Source organism: Eleginops maclovinus, chromosome 17, assembly GCF_036324505.1.
Source record: "Eleginops maclovinus isolate JMC-PN-2008 ecotype Puerto Natales chromosome 17, JC_Emac_rtc_rv5, whole genome shotgun sequence".
In the NCBI taxonomy this organism is placed as follows: domain Eukaryota; kingdom Metazoa; phylum Chordata; class Actinopteri; order Perciformes; family Eleginopidae; genus Eleginops; species Eleginops maclovinus.
In genome coordinates this window covers 7,412,126-7,433,195 of record NC_086365.1, presented here as the reverse complement: position 1 = coordinate 7,433,195, position 21,070 = coordinate 7,412,126, and the positions used below count along the sequence as shown (strand labels likewise).

At 40.9% G+C, this 21,070-nt stretch overlaps 1 protein-coding gene across 1 annotated transcript; it reads right to left on the bottom strand.

Moving 5' to 3' along the window:
- Positions 1-1,939: 1,939 nt before the first annotated feature.
- Positions 1,940-16,845, bottom strand: igf1 (insulin-like growth factor 1). The gene is made up of 5 exons (XM_063905568.1): positions 16,444-16,845; positions 14,977-15,136; positions 6,087-6,343; positions 5,456-5,491; positions 1,940-4,591 (listed from the first exon to the last, which is right to left on the bottom strand). Exons 1-5 carry the CDS (start codon positions 16,489-16,491, stop codon positions 4,532-4,534), a joined length of 561 nt encoding a protein of 186 aa, XP_063761638.1. The 5' UTR covers positions 16,492-16,845; the 3' UTR covers positions 1,940-4,531.
- Between the last annotated feature and the right edge of the window lie 4,225 nt (positions 16,846-21,070).

The window sequence follows — 21,070 nt, the reverse complement described above, 5'->3', positions numbered from 1 at the left end:
CACAGGGGAACTATTGCAAAATGAAAGGGGCTCATGGGCAAGTTATATAGTCTATAGTCCACTCTGGGCATAGTATTTAGATTCAATGTACAAAATTAGCGTTTTGAATCAATTTATTTTCATTCTGCATTTGAAAATGGTCAGTATGCCACTTGCCTGCTATTTTGAACCAAATGTGCCCCCAGGTTCGGAATCACTTCTTTACAGGATGATATTCCAAGGAGGTGTTAAGTGTGCACTGCAGTCACGAAGACCTGAACCTTTTCACATTTTGTTAGGTTTTAGCCTTACACTAAAGCCCTTTAAATTAATTTCCCACCTCATCAATCTCAGCTCAATACCCTGACAGATTTTTTTCTGGGGTATAAAGCAACAAGCTAAAGGAGCTCTGAAGCTCAGTTAAAGTTCATTTCTTGGTCACATACCTTAACAAGGCCCTTCACCCCCTCATGTTGAGTTTTGGCTTATGGACAACTCTTTAGGAAGCTACTGTGCTCTGAAATAACATTTTTCATATAGCCTTTCCTATAGATCTGTGCCTTGACACAATCCTGTCTTTAGGCCCAGCAGGTCAGATGTGAGGCCTTTATATAAACAGGTGTGTGCCTTTCCAAACAATGTCTAATCAGTTGAACTCACCACAGGTGGAATCCAATCAAGGTAAATGTGAGGCACCTGTGTCATTGCAAAGGGCCTGAATACTTGATTCAATGGGAAATTTCAGACATTTCCCCCTTATAAATCAGAAAATATGTATTGTATGTTCATGCTGCATTAAAAAAAAACTCTCCAGGCATTTCTGTGATGTTGACAAGTGGTTTATTCAGCAGGAATGGTGAACAATTTGTCAGTATTTTTTTCTACAGAAGGCAATAGAGCACCAAAAATAACAGCACTCTAATTAAACAGTTTTCTTGGACAGTGAGCTTCATGAAATTATGTTTTCTGGACACCTCAAAGAGTAGTGGATTTTTCAGTCCCACTTTTTAGGCTTTATTGATCATTATTTCACACAGGTCAGCTTTCTTTAAATATATCAGACACACAGAAGGACTTTTGTCGGGCTAACCTTGCTATTTATGACATGATAAGCTATATTTCAGGTACCAGAGACTAGCTTTTGCAGGGAGTATTGCAGCTGCAGTGCACTTCATGCGTCAATTGATATTTAACTATTTGGTTCATGGCATAATAATGCTGACCGAGGCTTTGTTCTTATTAAAAAGTCTTTGGTTTGTACTTTATATCTGAAAATCTTGGAGAAACAGAATTTCTCTTAAAAACAACTTATTTAACATTTAAGCTGCCATGTCGATTATATCATTTGTAAAGAATTAAAGAACTAAAGTAAACTAGCTGATAAAACAGATAAAAACAGACTTTTTCACATTGATCGTTGAAAATATGTTTTCATTTAGCTGATATTAAGATGTTTTAGCAAAGATGCTTAATCATTTCCGTGTTTTAGAACACCCAATATCAAGCTACATCTAGAAGCTGGTTAGCTTTGTTTGGCATAAAGAAGGAAAGAAGCGGGAAACCGCTCTGTTGCCCACCAATAACCCTCAAAGGTACATACTAATATACAAATGTGGTTGTTAAATCTGTAAGAAAACCACTGAGGTGTAAAAATGACACAATTTGGCGTATTTTATTTTCTACAAAGCCACACTAGATGATCCTCCTGTTTCCAATCTTTGTGCTTAGCAAAGCTAACCGGCTGCTAGCTGAAATCTTGTGTTAAACAGAAGAATCTGGACTTCTCATTTTACTCTCAGCAAGAAAGAACACTTCCCAAAATGTCAAAATATTTTTTTTAAGCTAGACAATACTAATAATTAAATTGGCTGACCTTATAGCTCTTCTCTAATTGTGCTCTTGATACACTACAGGTTAGCGTGCCACAGGAAAACATAATGGTGTCGGACTCAGGAAGATCTTGGGAAACAGAGGCAAGTTTAATTTGCATTATTTCATAATTACAACTTGTAGCCACAGTGGCCGCTGTTCAGCAAAAGTAGTGTGGTCTAGCGGTAAGTGTTTTTAATAATCAATACCTTGGCTTCCAGTGAGGTGCATGTACACACACATCTTAGGACAGACAAAAGCACACCATGACTTTTATCAATCTCAATACAATTGGAAGAATCACAGTTCACAGTACTTTTGTCAAGTTATTTGGCATAAGGGATCTATATTGAGAAAATAATTCAAAAACAGTAGAAAAAATAGCATTTTGCCTTCTTGGGACCACAACATGGTATTTTCTTGTCTTTTTTTTTTTCTCCATGCATTCACAGATTTCACACAGATACATTTACTCGCTTACACTACTACCTTATTTAAACAGCTTACAAATAAAAACACTATTAAAATGGTGGCCACAAGGCTGTGCAAAAGGGAAGACCTCCAATGTAAGCCCTGCCATCTGTCCGACTTAGCCATCTCTTGCAAGTAACAAACTACAAAATAGCACCATTATACAGTGGATAGGATTCTTAATACAGTTTTATTATATGAAACTATCATGTACAATGAATGATAGCAATGCATAGGTATAACATAAATGGGAGTACTGTTTGATTATACACAGGCAGAGGAGGCAGAGATGAGATGTCTTGGGCGGTTTGTGCAATAAATGACTTTAAACCTGCATGGAGGCTTGAGCAAACAGCCGGGATGGTCCGTCCTCATGCAAGGACTTCTTAGAACTGGCTTATCATGAAACGTCTGTCTGTCTGTCTGTCTGTCTGTCTGTCTGTCTGTCTGTCTGTCTGTCTGTCTGTCTGTCTGTCTGTCTGTCTGTCTGTCTGTCTGTCTGTCTGTCTGTCTGTCTGTCTGTCTGTCTGTCTGTCTGTCTGTCTGTCTGTCTGTCTGTCTGTCTGTCTGTCTGTCTGTCTGTCTGTCTGTCTGTCTGTCTGTCTGTCTGTCTGTCCGTCTGTCTGTCTGTCTGTCTGTATGTCTGTCTGTGTGTGTCTGTGTGTGTGTGTCTGTGTGTGTGTGTGTGTGTGTGTGTGTGTGTGTGTGTGTGTGTGTGTGTGTGTGTGTGTGTGTGTGTGTGTGTGTTTGACCCTTGCTCAAAGTTACACAACTCTAATTTACTCTGTGTGGGCTTTGTCAGTTTTCTTGTTATATGTGTATCATATCTCATATCTCCAGGAAGACTTCTCATTTTGATTTCGCAATATTAACATAATTGTTTTTTCATGTGGACTTTACAACAGATGCTGTGGAGTTTTGTTGGTCTCAAGCCGTAATGGCAGGTGATGCAGTCCAAGTGACAACTGAAGTATCAAGTTCCTCGCCCTATCGAAACTAACAGAATGTATCAGCCCAAGATCGATCGTTAAACTTCCCATCTTTGTCCCTGTTGGACGAACTTAACCTTCTTTTGCTTCAAACGCAGGTGTTGACAGATTTTGGAAAATATTGTTCCAGTAAAAATGTTCTACTCTTTTCTTTAAAAGCTTGTTGACTTGCCGTGACTAAACTTCTATGACTTGCGCTTAACCTTGAACCCAGGCCTTCACTCAGGGACTGGATTGGTGACAAAAAAAATTGATTTGGCCACAACAAACATTTTTGCCTGATTATCGGTATTTGACGTATTCCATTGACGTATGCCAAATGCACTTTGAGTCCAGTGAACGACCCATTCTAAAACCAGACAAGCACCATTTAATGAATAGCCAATACACTGTATTTCAATTTATCTTCAGGTTAATACTTTTCTGGGTTTTTTAAAAGTCAGGCAAATCTTTTTTCTTTTTTTTTTTACTTTCAGCCTATAATTACTCTCCATTTGGGATTTGGATTAGACTCAAACCTTTAACCTTGACAGAAGAACTCTGCTAGACTATAAGAATAAGGGATTTAAATTTGGCCCCAGCTAATATTACTACAACAAATGTTAAAAGTAAACCACCTGGTCTTTGTCCTATAGAAAACCTTGATTTAACTTATTGAAAAAATGTCATGGTGCATAAAAACTCTGACGGTAAGATAATCAGATGTTGACTGGGATAGTAACTGTTATGACCGGTGATAAAGTGTCCTGTGAAACCAAAGGAGTGAATGAATCCACTCTCTCAGACTGAAAGAATTCACACCTGTTAAGTTCAGGGGACAGGATGGACAACTCATTCATAAGCACAGCCTGCTGCTCTCTGATTGGCTAATGCTAAGATCCATTCCAACCTTTTCTGAAGCCAGGGGGATGCTGCAGCCAACACATGGAGATATAATAAGCTCTTGTTTGTGTCTCAGCAGCTAAACTAGTCTTTTACATTGCATTAACAAAGAATTCCTCCCGATATGGAATGGTGCAGTGTATAAAATAATCACAAGATTCCTCATCAAACCTTCAAACACCACTTAGCTTTCAGGTTTTAATCATTTTGAAGAGCTTTTTGGACCTCTGTTAGCATCCTTTCTGTTTAGTTTTACAGTGAACCATTCCACAGGGGTACCAGGTAAGGCCACTCCCTTCTCTCTTCCCAAGCAGCTGGGCATTTGTCCATTCGCTTCTTCCCTACATTCTGTAATTTCTGCCCCCCGTGTTGCCTCGACTTGAGTTCTTCTGATGCACTTCCTGTGATGAAAGAGAAACTCATTTTAGACATTGAACAAGGACACCGTAGAGACAGGATAAAGTGAGCAGGCTTTGGGACAGATGTAGGATTTCTACATGCTTTGGATGGGGAAAACAAAAGTTGCTCACAGAGGTAAGTACTTTCCTAAAGTCGGGAACTTTTTAACAATGGGCCTTCGAAGCAAAAGGAGTTTGCCATAAGGATAACAAGATGTTGGATCAAATGTTTTTAAGTCCAATGGGGCATTTTCCCGATTATTGGGCTATTCAAATAAATGGCCATTAGAATAATGGGCCATGAGAATAACGGCTAGTACCCATTTTTACATGTCCAAAAAAACATTTTTATTCGATGGAAAAGTAAAATGTGAGGGGAATTCACATTTCAGTTTGACTTGATGATTCATACAGCTCTACCTCTGTTTATAATTCAGCACAATGAACAGATTAACAAAGAGATGAGTGATTTGAAAGCCACTGCACACAGACATGCACTGAACGTGATAGGCTTCATATCTGGACCATGCATGTGTCAGTCTGTTTATGGTGAGATGCCAGAATTTCAGCACATAATGTACAGCAGCAGAGTGGAAATTCTGCCTGGGGAGCGGGAGTGCTACTGGGTCTACCACAAAAAACACTTAGTTCTGTCTCTTGCTAATGGTTTTCTTTTTTGAGAGAAGGGCAAAAAGCAGAGTCGAATCTTAAAAGGATCACACTCTCCTGCTGGTTTGCAACTCGAGGATGAAACAGAGTCTGCATTTAGATCTCACTTTGTCTTTCTCGGGCCAAGAGATAAAGATTTCAGAACAGAGATCTAAAAAAAAGACATGTACAAAAAAAGGTAGCTATCAACATGCATACCTTGAAGGATGAATGACTATGTCCAGGTAAAGGTCTCTGTGGAAGGAAAAGGAAGCCATTTAGATCAGATGTATTAATGTGTCTTTAATTAAAGTAACTGAATTAGATAAGAAGTTTGAGACCACTCCAATTTAAAGCTGAATAAACACTGTAACTACAGCCTTCAGCTAATTAGCTTAGCTTAGCATAATGACTGGAAACAGCTAGCCTTAGTAGGCTATATGAGAAAGTGCACGGCATTTTTTCCACTTTTCATTTGTGAGCTTTGGCTAGCCTTGTACTGACCAAAGACAAGGAAACAAGACCTAAATCTCACTAATTATTAACAAAGGTTTGCTGGTTTGTTTATCCATTTAATGAAAGAATGTAACAATTAAAATGTTTCATTTATCCAAGTTTTATACACCTGTTGGGTTGTGTTACTTTTAAAAAAAATGTTGAATAAATCTATTAGATTGGATATAAGAGTGGTATCAATCTTCATCTTACTCTTAGCAAGAAAACTAATTCTTTAACATCACATGATATCAGGTATGCATGCTCCGATAGAACAAAACATTGATATTTTCTTTTTCTTACACATTTCCTGAAAGTACATTTTTTACAGAGTACAGTTTGGTGCTGTGCTCACCTTCTTGTTTTTTGTCTTGTCTGGCTGCTGTGCTGTCCTACGCTCTGTGCCCTTGTCCACTTTGTGCCCTGCGGTACTAACCTTAGGTGCTCTGGGCAGGTCTGTGTGGCGCTGTGCACGCACAGAGCGGGCAGACTTCTTAGGCTTGACAGGTGCACAGTACATCTCCAGGCGCCGCAGCTCACAGCTTTGGAAGCAGCACTCGTCCACAATGCCGCGTGACCGCCGTGCATTGGGGCCATAGCCTGTTGGTTTACCTGGTTAACAGAAACAGCAGAAAGAGACAAAGTAAATTAGTTTTGAGTAAATACAAAGCTGGTGATGACGGAAACTGCCCACTGTTCTGATGGCCCATTATTACAAAACCCCAATGTAAAGATGCATGATCGATTGGACTGAAAACCTGTTTGTCTGAAGTTTTGCTTTTGCTGAAGTCAAGAACTCATTGTTTCTAAATGTACTAAAAAAAGTGTGTGGTAAATCTCACCTTGACAGAAAGTTTAACAGGCAACAGTTACGTAGGGGTTTTAGAGATCAACTTAAGATACATTGCTTTATCACGGTAAGCAGATTCAATCAAACTAATTGTGACTAGTGGCAGAACCCTATGCTGGTAATAAAGCAGTGATAATGGCCAGGTCAGGGTCTGATTCCTCTGATGAATGAACAGCCTTAATGACATGGACTTCTTCCACGTCTAGTTTACAGTGTATCACATTGCACACTATGGACACTTTTTTGGCAGCTGCTTCCCTGTAAAAAAGGGGCCGCAGTCACCCAACTGTTGAGAAAATCACGCTCAGCCATTTTGGCCCAGGTATGTTTTACACAGAGGCCCCTCCAGCAGGGCCAAACCACAGGCCCTCTGGGTCTGATCAACCTGCAGAAACCGGCAGGCAGTCTTTGAGGCCCCACCCAATTGGCTATGCCCCACTGTTCATTCACATTTTTATTTGGCAGAAGCCTGAGCCCCCTGGAGCCCCTCTGGTAGAAAATGGGTGCAAAGACGGTGGCATGATGCAGCGTGTGTACAAGGTTGGAGATGGGTGGAAATGTTTTATTTTTTTATCACTGAAAAAATGTATAAAACATTATTTAATGGTGTGATATTCTATATGATCACATATGAGTGGCCACATCAAGTTACTATGACGCAAATATTCACTTCCTCTTTCAACTCCCTTACCCCCCAAAACCGCCCCTCTGTTGGTGGCCTTTGGAAAAACGCAGACTCTCCATTAACAATTCCCTTTTCACCTTGAGCAATATAGCCCTGATGGGCTTTTTTCTCTGTTACCAAATAAAATAATAATAATTTAATATGGCATTTACAAGGAGGAAATGCCTTTCCCTCTCAGATTTAATAGCTCTTGGCTCAGAAGCCTGCCAGTGCTGACAAAGTGCATTAACTCCTGCTCTCTGTCTGCCTTGTCCTAACAATGTTGTTCTGGACAGAGAGAAGCTTTCATTCAGAAACAGAAGCATCTTTCTCCTCGGACCCCCAGACACAAAGCAGAGTGGAAGGTCATGGAGGTGTGAATGAGAGGGAGTGAAAGTGGGTGGGGGGGAGTCTTTCATGTTGCACATCAGGTGGAATGATGCTAAAAATACATTGTGCACCTGCATTATTTAGGGAACAGGAAGAACCAGAATCACCCAGATCTCAAATTGCCAAAAGGGATGGATTAAATGAAAAAAATCGTATTCAGCTTTTGACTATCCCAGGTATTCCACTTATTATTTCTTTTTCCCTGCAGTTTTTTCTTTGTATGTTACATATTAACACCTGATTCAGAAAGAGAGAAACATGAGCCCTGGCTAACGATTATATAATATCTGCTGAAAGCCAAAAGAGGGGCCATGCCTTGTTGCCTGGCCTGTTTTTGCAATTCCTCCCAATAAAGCCTTACAAATTAACATCCGCTATTATTCATGAAATAGCTTGCAACCCTGCTGCACAAACAGCTGGAAGGGAGAGAAAAATCAGCTGGCACTGGTTGTGACATGTAGGATCATCAGCTGGGGCAGGTTTGGGAAAATCATGCATATAATAATAAGGTCTAAAAGCTTTGGAAGGTTTTAAATGCTTCAATGGCATGGATAGCAGCTGTAATCCCTCATAAAAAGGGTTGTGGCTGTGACTGTTGTAAAACAAATAAGGGTAAGCAACATTTCTGCCAGTGATTCCCGCCTCGCGACCCCCTGCTGTTTGAAATGGACTCTGGATGAGGGACTCACGCACGTTGGCGTGGGAGGGTTTCGGGTCGGATTAGAAAGCGTGTGTCAGCATTTAGGCCATCATGACGAGGCAGAGTGAAGTTAGTGGATTTCTGTACTCTTTACTTGTTGTAAGGGGAAAAAGGCAAACGTACTTTACCCTTGCGAACCATATGCAGCATTACGTAAAGAGTCAGTTCTGTTCTGCACTATTTCTGTACATCTTCAAAGTTATAAAGCACCACCAGAAGTTGTAACGTGAGGCTTGGAACATGGAATGAAGAGTCCAACAGTGTTATAGAAGTGCATTACTAAATGGGAGTACTCAAGGGTCTGCATTGTAGGGGCGAGCTGCTTTGAATACTGATGAGATGATGCAATACACTCCAGAAATGTCTGTTGGAGTGACACATGTTTGAGTTTGAAAGCTTGTCATAATCCAACCCACTGTACACAGTGCTTCTTATTTTAACACTGTGAAGAGTCAACATGGTGACAAAGATTCCATCCTCTGTCATGACATGTTTTTCAATGATCCACGCAGCACCTACAGTATGCAGATGATGTTATATTGTACTGTGGCAAAAGTTGAGTCAGGAAAAAAGAAGATGCTGGACGCTGCACTTTTTGTGATGGATTTTCCATTAAAAATGAATAAGGATGTTTTATGAATACTGTTTGATGCTCCAGTAGTGTTTTTTTTTTAAAGTATAGTAGATCTTTTTTTATGTTATTTACATTTTTTGTTTGGTTTTGTGCAAGTCTTAGTTGCATTTAGAATAAATTGTATTCACTGAGAGTCTACAACCGTCATCCATATGAGAAGGCTAATAACTTTTCAGAACCAGCTTCAAAATGCTAAATACTATAAAGAGTTTGTCTTTGAAGTGGAATGCCAGTAGCCTTTTAACAGAAACCTAACTGTCAAATTTAGTGTAGACTAAGTGTTTCATCTGATGCCACTCCACTGCTCCATCTCACATCTTATGCTTCAGTGTTTGACAGCCTCAGCAAACATAGTGTTCATTCCTCTAAGGAGCGGCACTGGAGAGAGATGGCTGGATTCCCCCATTCCAGAGCGGCACAGAAAGCATCTGAGTTTTACAGCTTTGTCATGGTCAATAAAAACCAGTGGGTTCTTGGAGCCTGTGCACTGCTCTTCCTGCGCAGTGTCAAGCAGTTTACAGCGGGGAAGGGACTAAGTGCTGCTACAGTACTGGAAACTACCTCTTTATCACTAGTACCACAAAGAGTTTATGGAATGAGTGAAGCGTTCCTCACACTAATGGGCCACTAGAATGTTATTCAAAGGCACTGGTCACAGCCTTATAAATATAGATCAAAATGGATTTATTACAAGACATCATTTAGGATTAATGAATGGGTGAAGTTTGTGACTAAGAGATTGGACAGGGTCAAAAAATGCATGGGGGTCTTAAACCTAATTTCAATGAATAAAGCAGGAGTTAGGGGGGGAACAGTTCTCCTGACTGAGAACCAAAATCAAAAGATCTGCACACCATTGCTAACATGTACAATATTTAGAATCATTGGCAATCCTATCGTTTTAGTATAAGGGCGTGTTGGATTAATAGTGGGCAGGATTCTGTGGTTTGGTAACAGGAACAGTAAACAGAACAAAATGATTGAGACCACCTAAAGTTAAGAAGAAAGAATGCCAGAGAGGTCCAGGAAATCAATCATGAACCTTGGTGATCTCTGCACTCATGCAACTAGATACGTCCTGGGTTTCTTTGTCAATGTCCTACAATATGTGGTGGGATTAAACTGATGATGGGTTTCAAAGGTATAGTACTGTTTGGTCTGAGTGTCCTCAAATCCCTCGGGTCTCAACTTCAGCTAATGTACAGATCTAAGTCTGGAGGGCGCCTGCCTGTTCTTTTCATGAGACGCCTCTTTGTTCCGCCGAGTAGTAATTCACTGAAGGGTCTGAGATTTTTAGATCAGGTCTTAATGGGAAAAGGACACCTTTGCTCATAATGGAGAGGACACAGGAGGTCTTTCTTCAGATCTCAGAGCCTTCCGCCGTGTGTTCAGTTCCAGTGTAGAACTATGGAGGGGAGGGAGGGGGTGTCCTGATCATCCTGTAATCCACATAATCCCCTGCTGCTAAGGGACAAGACCTAGCTATGTGTGTGTTTGAGTGTGTGCATGTGTGCATGCACGCAAGTGACGTGCTGTTTGCAAATTCTAGCTCCCACCAGCTCCGGTGGCTTTGAATAAAAATTGACAGGGACAAACAGCAAAGAGGAAGTCTCATCAATGGCTGCTAAAGGCAATTTTCCTTTTCTTTTCCACTTTCAACTCACATGCCATCAGTACAAGCCAAAACACCTAAAATGGTTTCACCAGAGTTGATATTTGGCCGAACTGTTTTTATCAAAAATGACCTCTTGACCCAACTTGATAGATTATTCTATATGGTCCTAATTCAAGAGAGTTTGAGCATCAATAATTTCACAGAAAACAAGATTATGTATCTCATGTTCACTCTAGAATAAATGTGAATATTTTAGCAAGAACTGATAAAATATGAAGTGATTTAGGACTGGGAGCCACTTAGCCCTCATACTTGAGCCAAAAAAATCTCATAACAGATCTAATTCATGGAATGAACTTTGAAGTGAAATAATCCCAAGGTCCTGCCTGCTAAAGCATTACAAAGACAACTGAGGATTTCTAGGTCAGGCTAATAATTGGAAAAACTGACTACGGTTGTGGGTTTTTTTCAGTTTCATAGACCGCAGTTTGTTTCATTACGTACAAAAAAAAGAAAAAGAATTTCCACCAACTAGTATTTAGCATTTCTGTCAGGGTTGGAAAGCTGCAGTCTCTAAATGCAAGCGTGCTCTTTTACTGGTAGCATGTGTAAGGTGGATTGGCAACAGCACTCTCAGCACAGAAAGCCCACTGTCGTTGCAACACTGTCTCTGGACACATTATCAATCAGACGGCTGCCAAGTTCAACACGGTCAGACTGGAGGGGAAGAGTTCAGGGAAAGGAGTATGCCTCCGTTGGCCAAGCTGTTACGCTGCCGGGTCCCATAGACGACAAATGGTTTCTCCAGATATTTTTACTCCAACAGCCACTGTGGCGACCGAGAGAGAGAAAAAGGAATGACAGAGAGAATATGATAGAGCGAGAGAAACAGAAGAAGACAGGGAGCTGCATATTTTCCAAGGCACAGCACCCTGCTGCTCAAACCTCATAGTCTTTTCAGAAAAAGGATGGAGTGTTCGTGAAATACACCTCTTTTTCAACACAGGAAAATGTGGCATTGATAGATGGACACTGTGCAGTTCAGTGACTGCACAGTGTAAGGTAATGCGGCAAAGACAAATATATTCTATGCACCACAAAAAGGTCTGTTCCTGTTTAAGAAGTCTATCCTACAGAAGGATTCATGAGTTACATTGGCCTCCATTCAACACTTTCTCTTGAGATGAATACGGACAGTACTGCTACACTTCTATAGCCTGTGAGAAACATTTACAAAGGCTGTAGTCAAACTCAGCAGTAGCCAACACGTTGTCACATTCTCACATCATCCAATCTCTGAACACTCTCATACCTCGACAAACATTTCATCAGCTTTACGCTACAGCTGCAGACACATTTTGGAACATTTTACAAACCTTCAAACTGAGATTTGAATCATTAACATGGGATTTACCAGTGAGCAAGAAAAGATTGACCAAAATTGTATTGCAATCCATCTAAGAAGAGAATGACAGGTTTCAAACCCTTGCAACACAAAGATGCTAAATGTGACGCATGATCTAAGGAAACCCTCTCTTTGATCAAACAGTCCATGATCTTCCACCGTCTCTCAGCTTACAATGAAGAGAACATGGTCATATACGCAAGTGAAATGCTGAAGCAGAGGGAATCCACAGACCAAAAAGTCTTAACTGGCAGAAATCTGGCAATGGAGCAGGCTGTCATGACCACTTCACAGCATGCAGGGGTTGCCAGCAGCATCTGGATGAACAAGACTCGCAGCTTTGCAGCAGCTTGGTAGCTCTCCAACAAACTCTCTGGCAAACACTGCACAAAGAGCCTGATGCAGAAAACGATGTTGACTGGTCCTGGAAAAGCTGCATGCAGGGGTGGAGGAATGAGGCTGTGGCATGGTGGGGTGCAGCAGCAAGGTGCATGGTGTCACATCCTCACAAGACAATTTGTTGATATTGGATGATTCTGGATAAACTACAGGATTTTTTAGAATGGTCTACTCAACCGTTTTATAAGGTTAGTGTTGGATTTTGACTGGACACAAAAACTGTAATGGAACCCATTCATAATCCCAGACTTTTATTTTACGTCTAGCTACATATAGAGAGCACTACTTCTCAACTATCAGTTTACATTGGACATGAATTGTGTAACCAAATCAACCAATATAATATACTTGGCTTTGCAGTGACAAGCCTGTATACCTTGGAATTCCCGATATATTTGGCTTAAATGTAGTGTACATCTAATCCAATATGCAGTTCTAAAGCAGAAAGTGGTGGCCTATTTACGTAGGCACATGCAGGGAGGTTGGGCTGGTGGATAATCGTTAAGCACCTTCTTCAAAATTTGTGTCAAGTTACAGACATGCAATTCATGTTTTTACCACGGCCAGAGTCTTTCCCTACCCTTCACCATACAAACTGTATACAGAAATCAAACATCTTTTAAACTGTTGACATTGGAAAAAAAAGTCCCTTAACATAACCTTGGGTTTTGTGGAATTGTCCAACAATTTTGGTACCATGATCATCCGACCAACTGAGGCAAGGCAGAGCCATCAAATCTTCAGCTGTCTTGTAACAAGAAGCTATGTCCGAACCATGTTTGGGTGCTGATGACTGTAGCAGGTGTTATTTGCAAAGGAGATAAAGTCTACTCAGCACCACAAATCACCGATTGGGTTTAAGCGATCAACAAAGATGGTCAGAGAGTAAAGCGAACTTAGGGTTCATGAAAGAATAAGATTGAAAAGCCAAGAATCAAGAGCATCCCATGCAGGCACTGGATTGGTTGGAGTTCCCACCCAAATGGACTGTCAAAGATTCACTAGGCTATGAAGCTCATCATGGGGTTTTAAAATAGCCATAGACCTAGCAGATGATAACTCTAGATGGATGAAACTTTGTATAGACATTCATGGTCCCAGAGGATGAATCCTAATTGCACCACCATATGGTTGTGCGAGAAATGTCTTTATACTTAATAGTTGGATTCAAACCCAATGTCTTCCCCTTCATGATGAACTGTATCAACGTTGGTGATCTCTTTGATGTTCCTAAAGCGCCCTCATCAAGTCAATGTTTTAAATTTGAGAAACACTTTGGTTTGATATCACACTAAACTTATGCTATCCATATTAGCATTAAGCTCAAGCTCCATTGTGCAATACAGTACAGTCTCACAAAGCTAGGAGGGCTATAGACTACTTCGTTATTATCTTGCCAATAAATTGTATTTAAGTTTTTGGCTTGTACAGTACTGGCGTTTGATTGGATATATTATAGGTTACATGGGGCCACTACTACATTAAATTCCTTGCTGTACTGAGGCAAAGACTGGCCCCTTCCTGGCCCCTAATCTTCCATCAGTCACCAGGTTCTCGAGAAGGTGTATCCTCAAACCACTCCAAGTTCAGGTTCAAGTTCTGGCAAAAGCAATCAATTACTGGAAATATAAAACTATAGATGCTGCTGATTTCCCACAGAAATCTTATATCTTCTTCTTTCTCTTTTCTTTTTGAAATTGGCTACTGACAAAGTCTACCACATGTGGAAAATCTTTCATAACTTTGGGCCCAAACCAAACCATTAATAATGGATTTGTATGTCAAACCTGCACGGGAGTCAGCGGGACAATCAATTATTAAAGAAACTTTAAAATGACTTTCGTGGCGATACGATGCTCCTCCAGGACATTCAATGCAAATTGGGTTAATTGGATGGAGGTCAGCCAAAGAAATGTGAATAATGAGGGTATAAACCTCAGCCCTGTTGTGTGTGAGCCAGCTATACTGCTAATGTACAATCACTCTGTTAGTCTCTGACAGAGGGATCGGGATACATGTCCGGACAAACACTGGCAGCCAGTGGAACATTGCACCTAACCTCGGTAGCTCCATATATCCTGTGCTGCTCTAGGCTTGGTTGTACCATTAATGGAAAAATCTGAGATTTAAATCCTGGATTGTTGGTGGAGGGTTTTCTTTGGGTTGCGTTCCCTTCTCTGGTGGAAAGAAGAAAAAACTGCAACATTTAGTTTCTACCCCTCCTCTTTTTTTGACATAGTCAGCCAAATTCCACTTAAAGCTCTTTGCTCACGGGCAAAACTGCTATTTGCCTACCAATAATATAGGTAATTAGGATTATTCCATAGTTCATTAACATTTGCATGTTCAAAATATGGTAAGCTGTCCATCAATAAGAGTGGAGCATTACAAAATATGCGCAGGGATGAATGTGAACTTTAAAAAAGGATGTAAGAGGAATGATTGAAGGAAGAAAGGGAACATTAATGCAGGGAAAGTCAAGACAAGATGTCAAACCGGCTGCTTTTTTATTTATGAGCTCGCTGGAGGTGGAGAGCTCTGGGACAGATACAGCCAACCTTTATGAATAAATAAAAAGGTGCACTTACTGAAATAAAAGCCTCTCTCTCCACAGACAAACTGCAGCGTGTCGACCAGCTCCGCCCCGCACAGGGTCTCTGGGCCCGCCCCTGTTGGCGTCGGAGTCAGGGTGAGGACGCACAGCAGTAGTGAGAGGGTGTGGCTACAGGAGATACAGCACATCGCACTCTGCAGCACAGGGAGAGAGGGACAGCTTTAATATTTCCACTGCTGTTAAACACAGAGCATCATCACAGACAGATTTCCATTTTAATGTAGGGGAAGTCACGCTTTTTAAGCTGTCACATAACACTGCTGGCCACTGAACTTATCTGATGTGATAGTTGGTGGCCCAGTGCCTTGCTCAATGACACATCAGAGGTGGAAACACTAAACATTTTCCCACATAAGATTTTTCCCAGTGAACTGAAGCCTCGTTTTCCTAACTTCCACTTTGCGCTGATAAAAAGGAAATAAAAAGAAGAAATAAAAGTATCCGTGGCCACAGATGGTAACTTTACGGGGTTTTGGAAAATGTATTAAATCCAAACTTCTACTTGGTGCCAGAGTCAAAGAGTGAAACAAGAGGCTGGGCAGCTCTGGTGCTCCGGAGCGCCTGTGCGCAACGAGCAGAGCGTGTCCAAATTGAAAAGACACATTTCATCTTATCATCTTGCCACTCAGACCCTGTATCTGTCATCATAAGGTAATGCAAATTATATGAATCAAGATCATTTAAAAAAACTCTCATTAATCACATCGTAGTTATGAGGCAGCGTTTTCCCTGTGCCAAAACCAGCTGTATGCGCATTATTACGCACAGACTAAAAACTTCAAAATTCAAAAAGCAGAATAAGAGATGCAAAAAGCGCCAGGGATCTTTCCGATCCAAACTGGGAGATGGAAAACGGCTCTCCCGCCAAACCCGGACGAGGAAGCTGAGTGGGCCAAATATACATAATAAAACGAATAAACATAGGACACTATCCATCTGCATCCAAACACAAACCGCACTGTCACGACGCCCTTAAGTATGTCATATTAAGCTCCTCTGTCTTAAACCCACAGCCTTAGGCTAGATATTAAGCTCGTAATAATGCAGACTCATCAGTTATTATGTGAAAGTTGCAGAGCTGCATTAAGACTTTCTGGAGAAAAAGAGCGCACAGACGCTCTGAGGATGAAAACCCATTCATCCGAGCAATGAAACTCATGCACGATTCATGTCAACATCTCCAACAGCAAGAAATAGTCAATTAAAGCACAAGGGACAATTTCTAGTTAAAATCAAACATCATTAAAGCGTGCAGCACAGTTTCTCTATAACTGAATAAAATGGTTAACATATCAAAATAAATCCACATTTGTCATGCATGTAAAAGCATTGAAATGATCTGAAACTGAAACAAGTATTCTTACAGTTAAACCTGAGGATGCTGTGTGCAAATAGTGAGCAAGTGAAGGTGAATATATAGAAAGGAAAGCAGGTAAGTTACCTTGAAGACATCACATAAATGCCACTGAAAGGAAACAGCGCTAGACATCCCCACGGGTCTCCGCAAGACAAAGCCCGGCGAAAATGAACTTGTTTGAAGTCATTAAAAACGGGGAGAAAGAGGATGAGATGCGGGCAATGTCACATCTCAATATTCCGACTTTGTTCCATTGCGCAGGCTCGTTTTGGAGAAGTGAGATTTAGCGAACAGGAGACGGATTTAGAGAAAATCCCTCACATTTATCTACATTACACAGACATTTTCAACAGGAAACAGCTGGGGCAGCATTTGCCTCCTACTCGTCCTAAGTTATTCATTAAGGATTTTGGGCACATATTCAAATAACGTCATTTCTCTTTTTTTCTCAGAACGGGATTGAATTTTGATCTCTCTAAGACTTGGTTAGTAGTTCAGATGTAGATAGAAAAGCGGTGCTGCCCCACCAGCAGCAGCTCACACTCACACCACAGAGTATTCTATGCGCTGAAAGCTCATGAAAGAGAAGTTAAAGGCGAGCTGGAGGTTTTCATATGACTGCTGGTTGTTGTGCGTAATTTTGCACTGCGTAACCCAACTGCCTTTTATCCAAAGTCTGATATGATGAAAGCTATAACAAGCCTTTAAAACACTTTGAATAAGAATTTTAATACAAAATAAACAAAATTAAAGAAGCTGAATACATGTGTTTTGAAGTAAATAGAAAAAATAACATTTAATTGATATACATATAGAGAATATAAACCAGATAGAACCAGTAACGCTGTCTTTTGAAGCCCCTGAGCTGTCTAAATGCTATGCTTCTGTGTAGTATTTGCTGCTTTTTTATACCTTTACTCTTTAATTGAATAATTAATTTAAATGATTCTGTTTTCGGTGAGGAAATTAAGTCAAAAATATGAAGGTTTACTTGCAAATCAGATGTGATGGCATGTGATGCTTTCATGAGTGATCTGAAAACAAAAGTGTGAAAAACAAAAAAACATGTGACGAATAAGACATTTTTCTCCATTTTTTCAGATTTCAGCCAACTTCTTGGCACAGACTATGGCCGGATGCTTTTCTCCTGGGCTGACAAACACTTGATGGCCCCCGCTGTGCAGAGCCACATGTTAAAGTGAGGGCCCCATGTTCCAACTGTTCCACGCGAAAAGAAAAAAAAAAACAGCCACAGCTTCGCACGGAGCGGGGCTTAACAAGACTTGTTTTCAGCAGGGATGGCAAATAAACACTCATCCAAGCACTAAACATGAGATAAGTGCTGCGACCCAATCATAAAACAGGACATCAGCACATATCCCAGCATGCTCGGCCAGTGTGCAAATGCATCACAAGCAGGCCGGGATCCAGAGGGGGCCGAGGATCAAGACACGCAACAGTTAGGGTTGTTGGGGTAAAGTGGGTCAGAACACAAGCACGCGCAAACGTCCACACAGGACACCGAAACGCACTGAATCACACGCCTATCCAAACTCAACTAAAAGACTGGTTTACAGCATGAGGATTGGGGGGTCATAAGGGGTCAAAGGATATTATGTGAGGGGTCATGAGATGAAAAGGTCAACATTTGACTTTCTTGGGAGATAAAGGATTGTTTCATAACAATGCACAATAGTAACGTTTGCCACACCCACAGTTACAATGATGTAGAATACTTAGATACAGAAGTCAATGAAAAGTAATCATTGACTTCTTGGTTAGTGCCAACTGGAACAAATGACAATATGTGCATTAAAATGATCCCTATGAAATGTTAAGTTTGCGATTACAGTAACTCAACCAGCCCCAGGAAGGTGAAGAGTAGTCCAAATCTGGCGAGGGAATGGCGGACTCCACCACAACCAATACACAGTAATATGTAAATAAATAATTGCTGTGTAAGTTTACTGTACGTTTAACAACATGGAGTGGCTGTTGTAGAAAATAATGCGGAACAAAAATACAAAAAAAAGATCTTGTTTGATAATTAGGAAGACATTCTTATCTGCAACAAATTTGATAATAAATGAATCATTCTAAACTAAAATAACTGAAAGCATATCAAAGGGGAACATTTGATTTCTTATTTGTCTCAGATAGTATATTCATCATCTTTTGGTTTTTGGACTGTGGGCAGATAACTACTGATAGTAAAATGGGTTTCTTATTATATGATTGGTAGACATTACTTATTATTTAAACAAAATGCTGAGGGTCACTGCATTAAATGACATATCTGAATTCAATATCTCAGCTTATGTCAATGTCATCTCCCTGTGCTGCTTGAGACACCGGGCAGCGTCTCCATTTGCCTCCCCTGGTGGATTGCGTCACCATGAAGAGCTGCTGATACAACGTGGAATATGATGATGATGATGATGCTCCTCTGATTATAGAGACAAAGCTGCTTTCAGACCAGAGGATGACCTTGTTAGCATCAGATCAGGACGTAGCCGGTCACTGATGCCCATAAGCCTCTCTGTCAGTAGCTCATCTTGGATGTGAAATTCTCATCTTTCCCTGACTCTTGACATTACTATAACCCTCCATGTAGCGTGTAAATGCTTCATCACACACTCTGCTGTTATCACTGTGGTCTGCCAGTATTGATGATGGGCTTGTACATCTGCTGATGCAGGAGTAGGAAGAAGAAGAAGAAGGGGGGGGGTGTGGCGGGGGGGGGCTGACCTTCCCTTGTTCGCCGTCTCTAATACCCTTCGCTCTGAACCGTCTTGGTGCCAGGTTTCTCTCCCTCCCTCCCTCCCGTCCCTCACTCAAACTCGCTTTTCTCTATGGTTGCAAGACTTTTGAACTCAACCCCCCCCCCCCCACACTCTTTCTCCTCCTCCCCCCTCCCCTGCAGCCCTGTCTAAGGAGACGTCCGCCCCAGTGAACTCATTGACCAGGGAAAGGCTTGTTTTCACTCCCTTTTGGTGTAGAAAGGGGAACGTGTTCACTGCAAAAAAAGAAGTGAAATGTGCATCTTCGCGATAAAATGTGCGTGAGATTTGGCAGCAAGCAGAGTTATTTCTCCCCATTTGGAAGAGAGTTTTGTGCATTAACAAAAAGGCATTAACTGTCAAGAAGAAGATAATTTTTGCAGTGTTAAGAGCATCTTGTCTGGTGTCTCCTGCCAAACAAATGTCCAAGTCGGAGAGAAACAGATACAGGCAGCGGTGCAGAATGCAAATGAATGAAAGTGGATCAAAGAGAGGGGAAGGGGGGAAGAATTAGAGAGTTTGAAAAGGAGATAAACCAGTGTTAACAGCACGGCGTGGCGGGAGGATAGAGGGCTGGTACCCAAGATGGGAGGGAATGTGTGAGGCCAGGCACACACACAGGTTCACATGAGGACACACATGCAAGCAAATGTACACACACTTGATTAGTATAATCCTTCTCTTTTCTCATGATTAGTCTGAGTGTCTCAGCTCAGTGGGTTCTCTCTATGCGTTACCTTCTTTATCATTGACTAAAAGGAAAGCTTGAAGGAAGGCTATACATTGCAAGTACTTTTTCTATGTGTGTATTACTTTTCAAAGCTGGTGGTTACACAGGATGTGGTAGTTTGTGTGACTCTGTTGTCCATGCAGTAAAGGCGGATATTGTTATCAAAGCCCTGTTCTGTGCCATACACTGTTCATATGGAAGAAATAAAGGTGCGTCATGGAGCAAAAGCAAGAAATGGGGCGCTTGTTTTGATACGCTATGTTTCCGTAGTAACTCGCAGGGGTCAAAGTATTTTGGCAAAAAGGCCCGGAAATTCTGTGGTGCCTGTTGATGATCAAAACCTACTTTAAAAAAAATATCTCTGGGACAGTTTAACTGTTTGTGATCGCTGAACATGCGGGAAGGGACTGGGTTTTCATCAAATCAGGAAGCTAAAGTTGGAGGCTGCACCCCCTGATTTACTGCTGATGAAAGCAAAGGAGCCACATGCTCGACGTGGACTCCCAACTGCAATAAGCTGGTAGTTATTTAATGTATGCTTCTCTGGTAACACCAAGTAAAACTAATGTGATTAGGCCTGTGTAGCTAAACTAACAAAACAATTTAAAGCTGATTAGTTACCAGTTAAAGCTGCACAAATCAATATCTTTATACAAACATGGACTAAACCTCAGAGAAACCAACAGTACAGTGTCTGCTTAGCACCAAACGTCAAAATAAGAGATTAGCTTTCAACTGGTGAAAATAAAATAAAAGACTCTAGATAAATGATTGATTTGCTAGATGTCAAATAAAAACCTGTTTGCAAACAAGGTCATCATATCAATTTGCAGGGTAATATGTCAGTGTTGCGTCTTCAGCTTGAAACACTGCCTCTATGTGGACAAAAAATGTTATTGCAGCACTGTGCACCGTGGGAAAGATCTCTCTTACATTGATACTGCAAATGTAACAGCAATTAATGCCCATTTACTCATGCAAATGACTTCCTTGAGTTATTCTTTTTCAGCTTCTTGAATATAACTCCAAAATGCACTCGTCTTTTATCTTGGTCTCCACAAACTCCTGTAGAAAATATCTCTACTGTTCAACTGTAAATGCCCTGTTATGTTCAGCAGTGCTGTTCAGGTTTACACTGAGTTTATCCAAGCTTTTTTTTTCTGAAATAATGCTCCCTGTTGCAGCTGGAAAGAAAGTGAAA

What these genes read in the sequence shown, in the direction of transcription:
- igf1 (XM_063905568.1), bottom strand. Translation starts at nt 16,491, where the DNA reads ATGTCTAGCGCTGTTTCCTTTCAGTGGCATTTATGTGATGTCTTCAAG. An exon ending in AGAGAGAGGCTTTTATTTCA is followed by an intron (nt 6,344 to 14,976) that starts GTAAGTGCACCT and finishes TCTGTTAACCAG; the next exon opens with GTAAACCAACAGGCTATGGC. An exon ending in ACAAGACAAAAAACAAGAAG is followed by an intron (nt 5,492 to 6,086) that starts GTGAGCACAGCA and finishes TTCCTTCCACAG; the next exon opens with AGACCTTTACCTGGACATAG.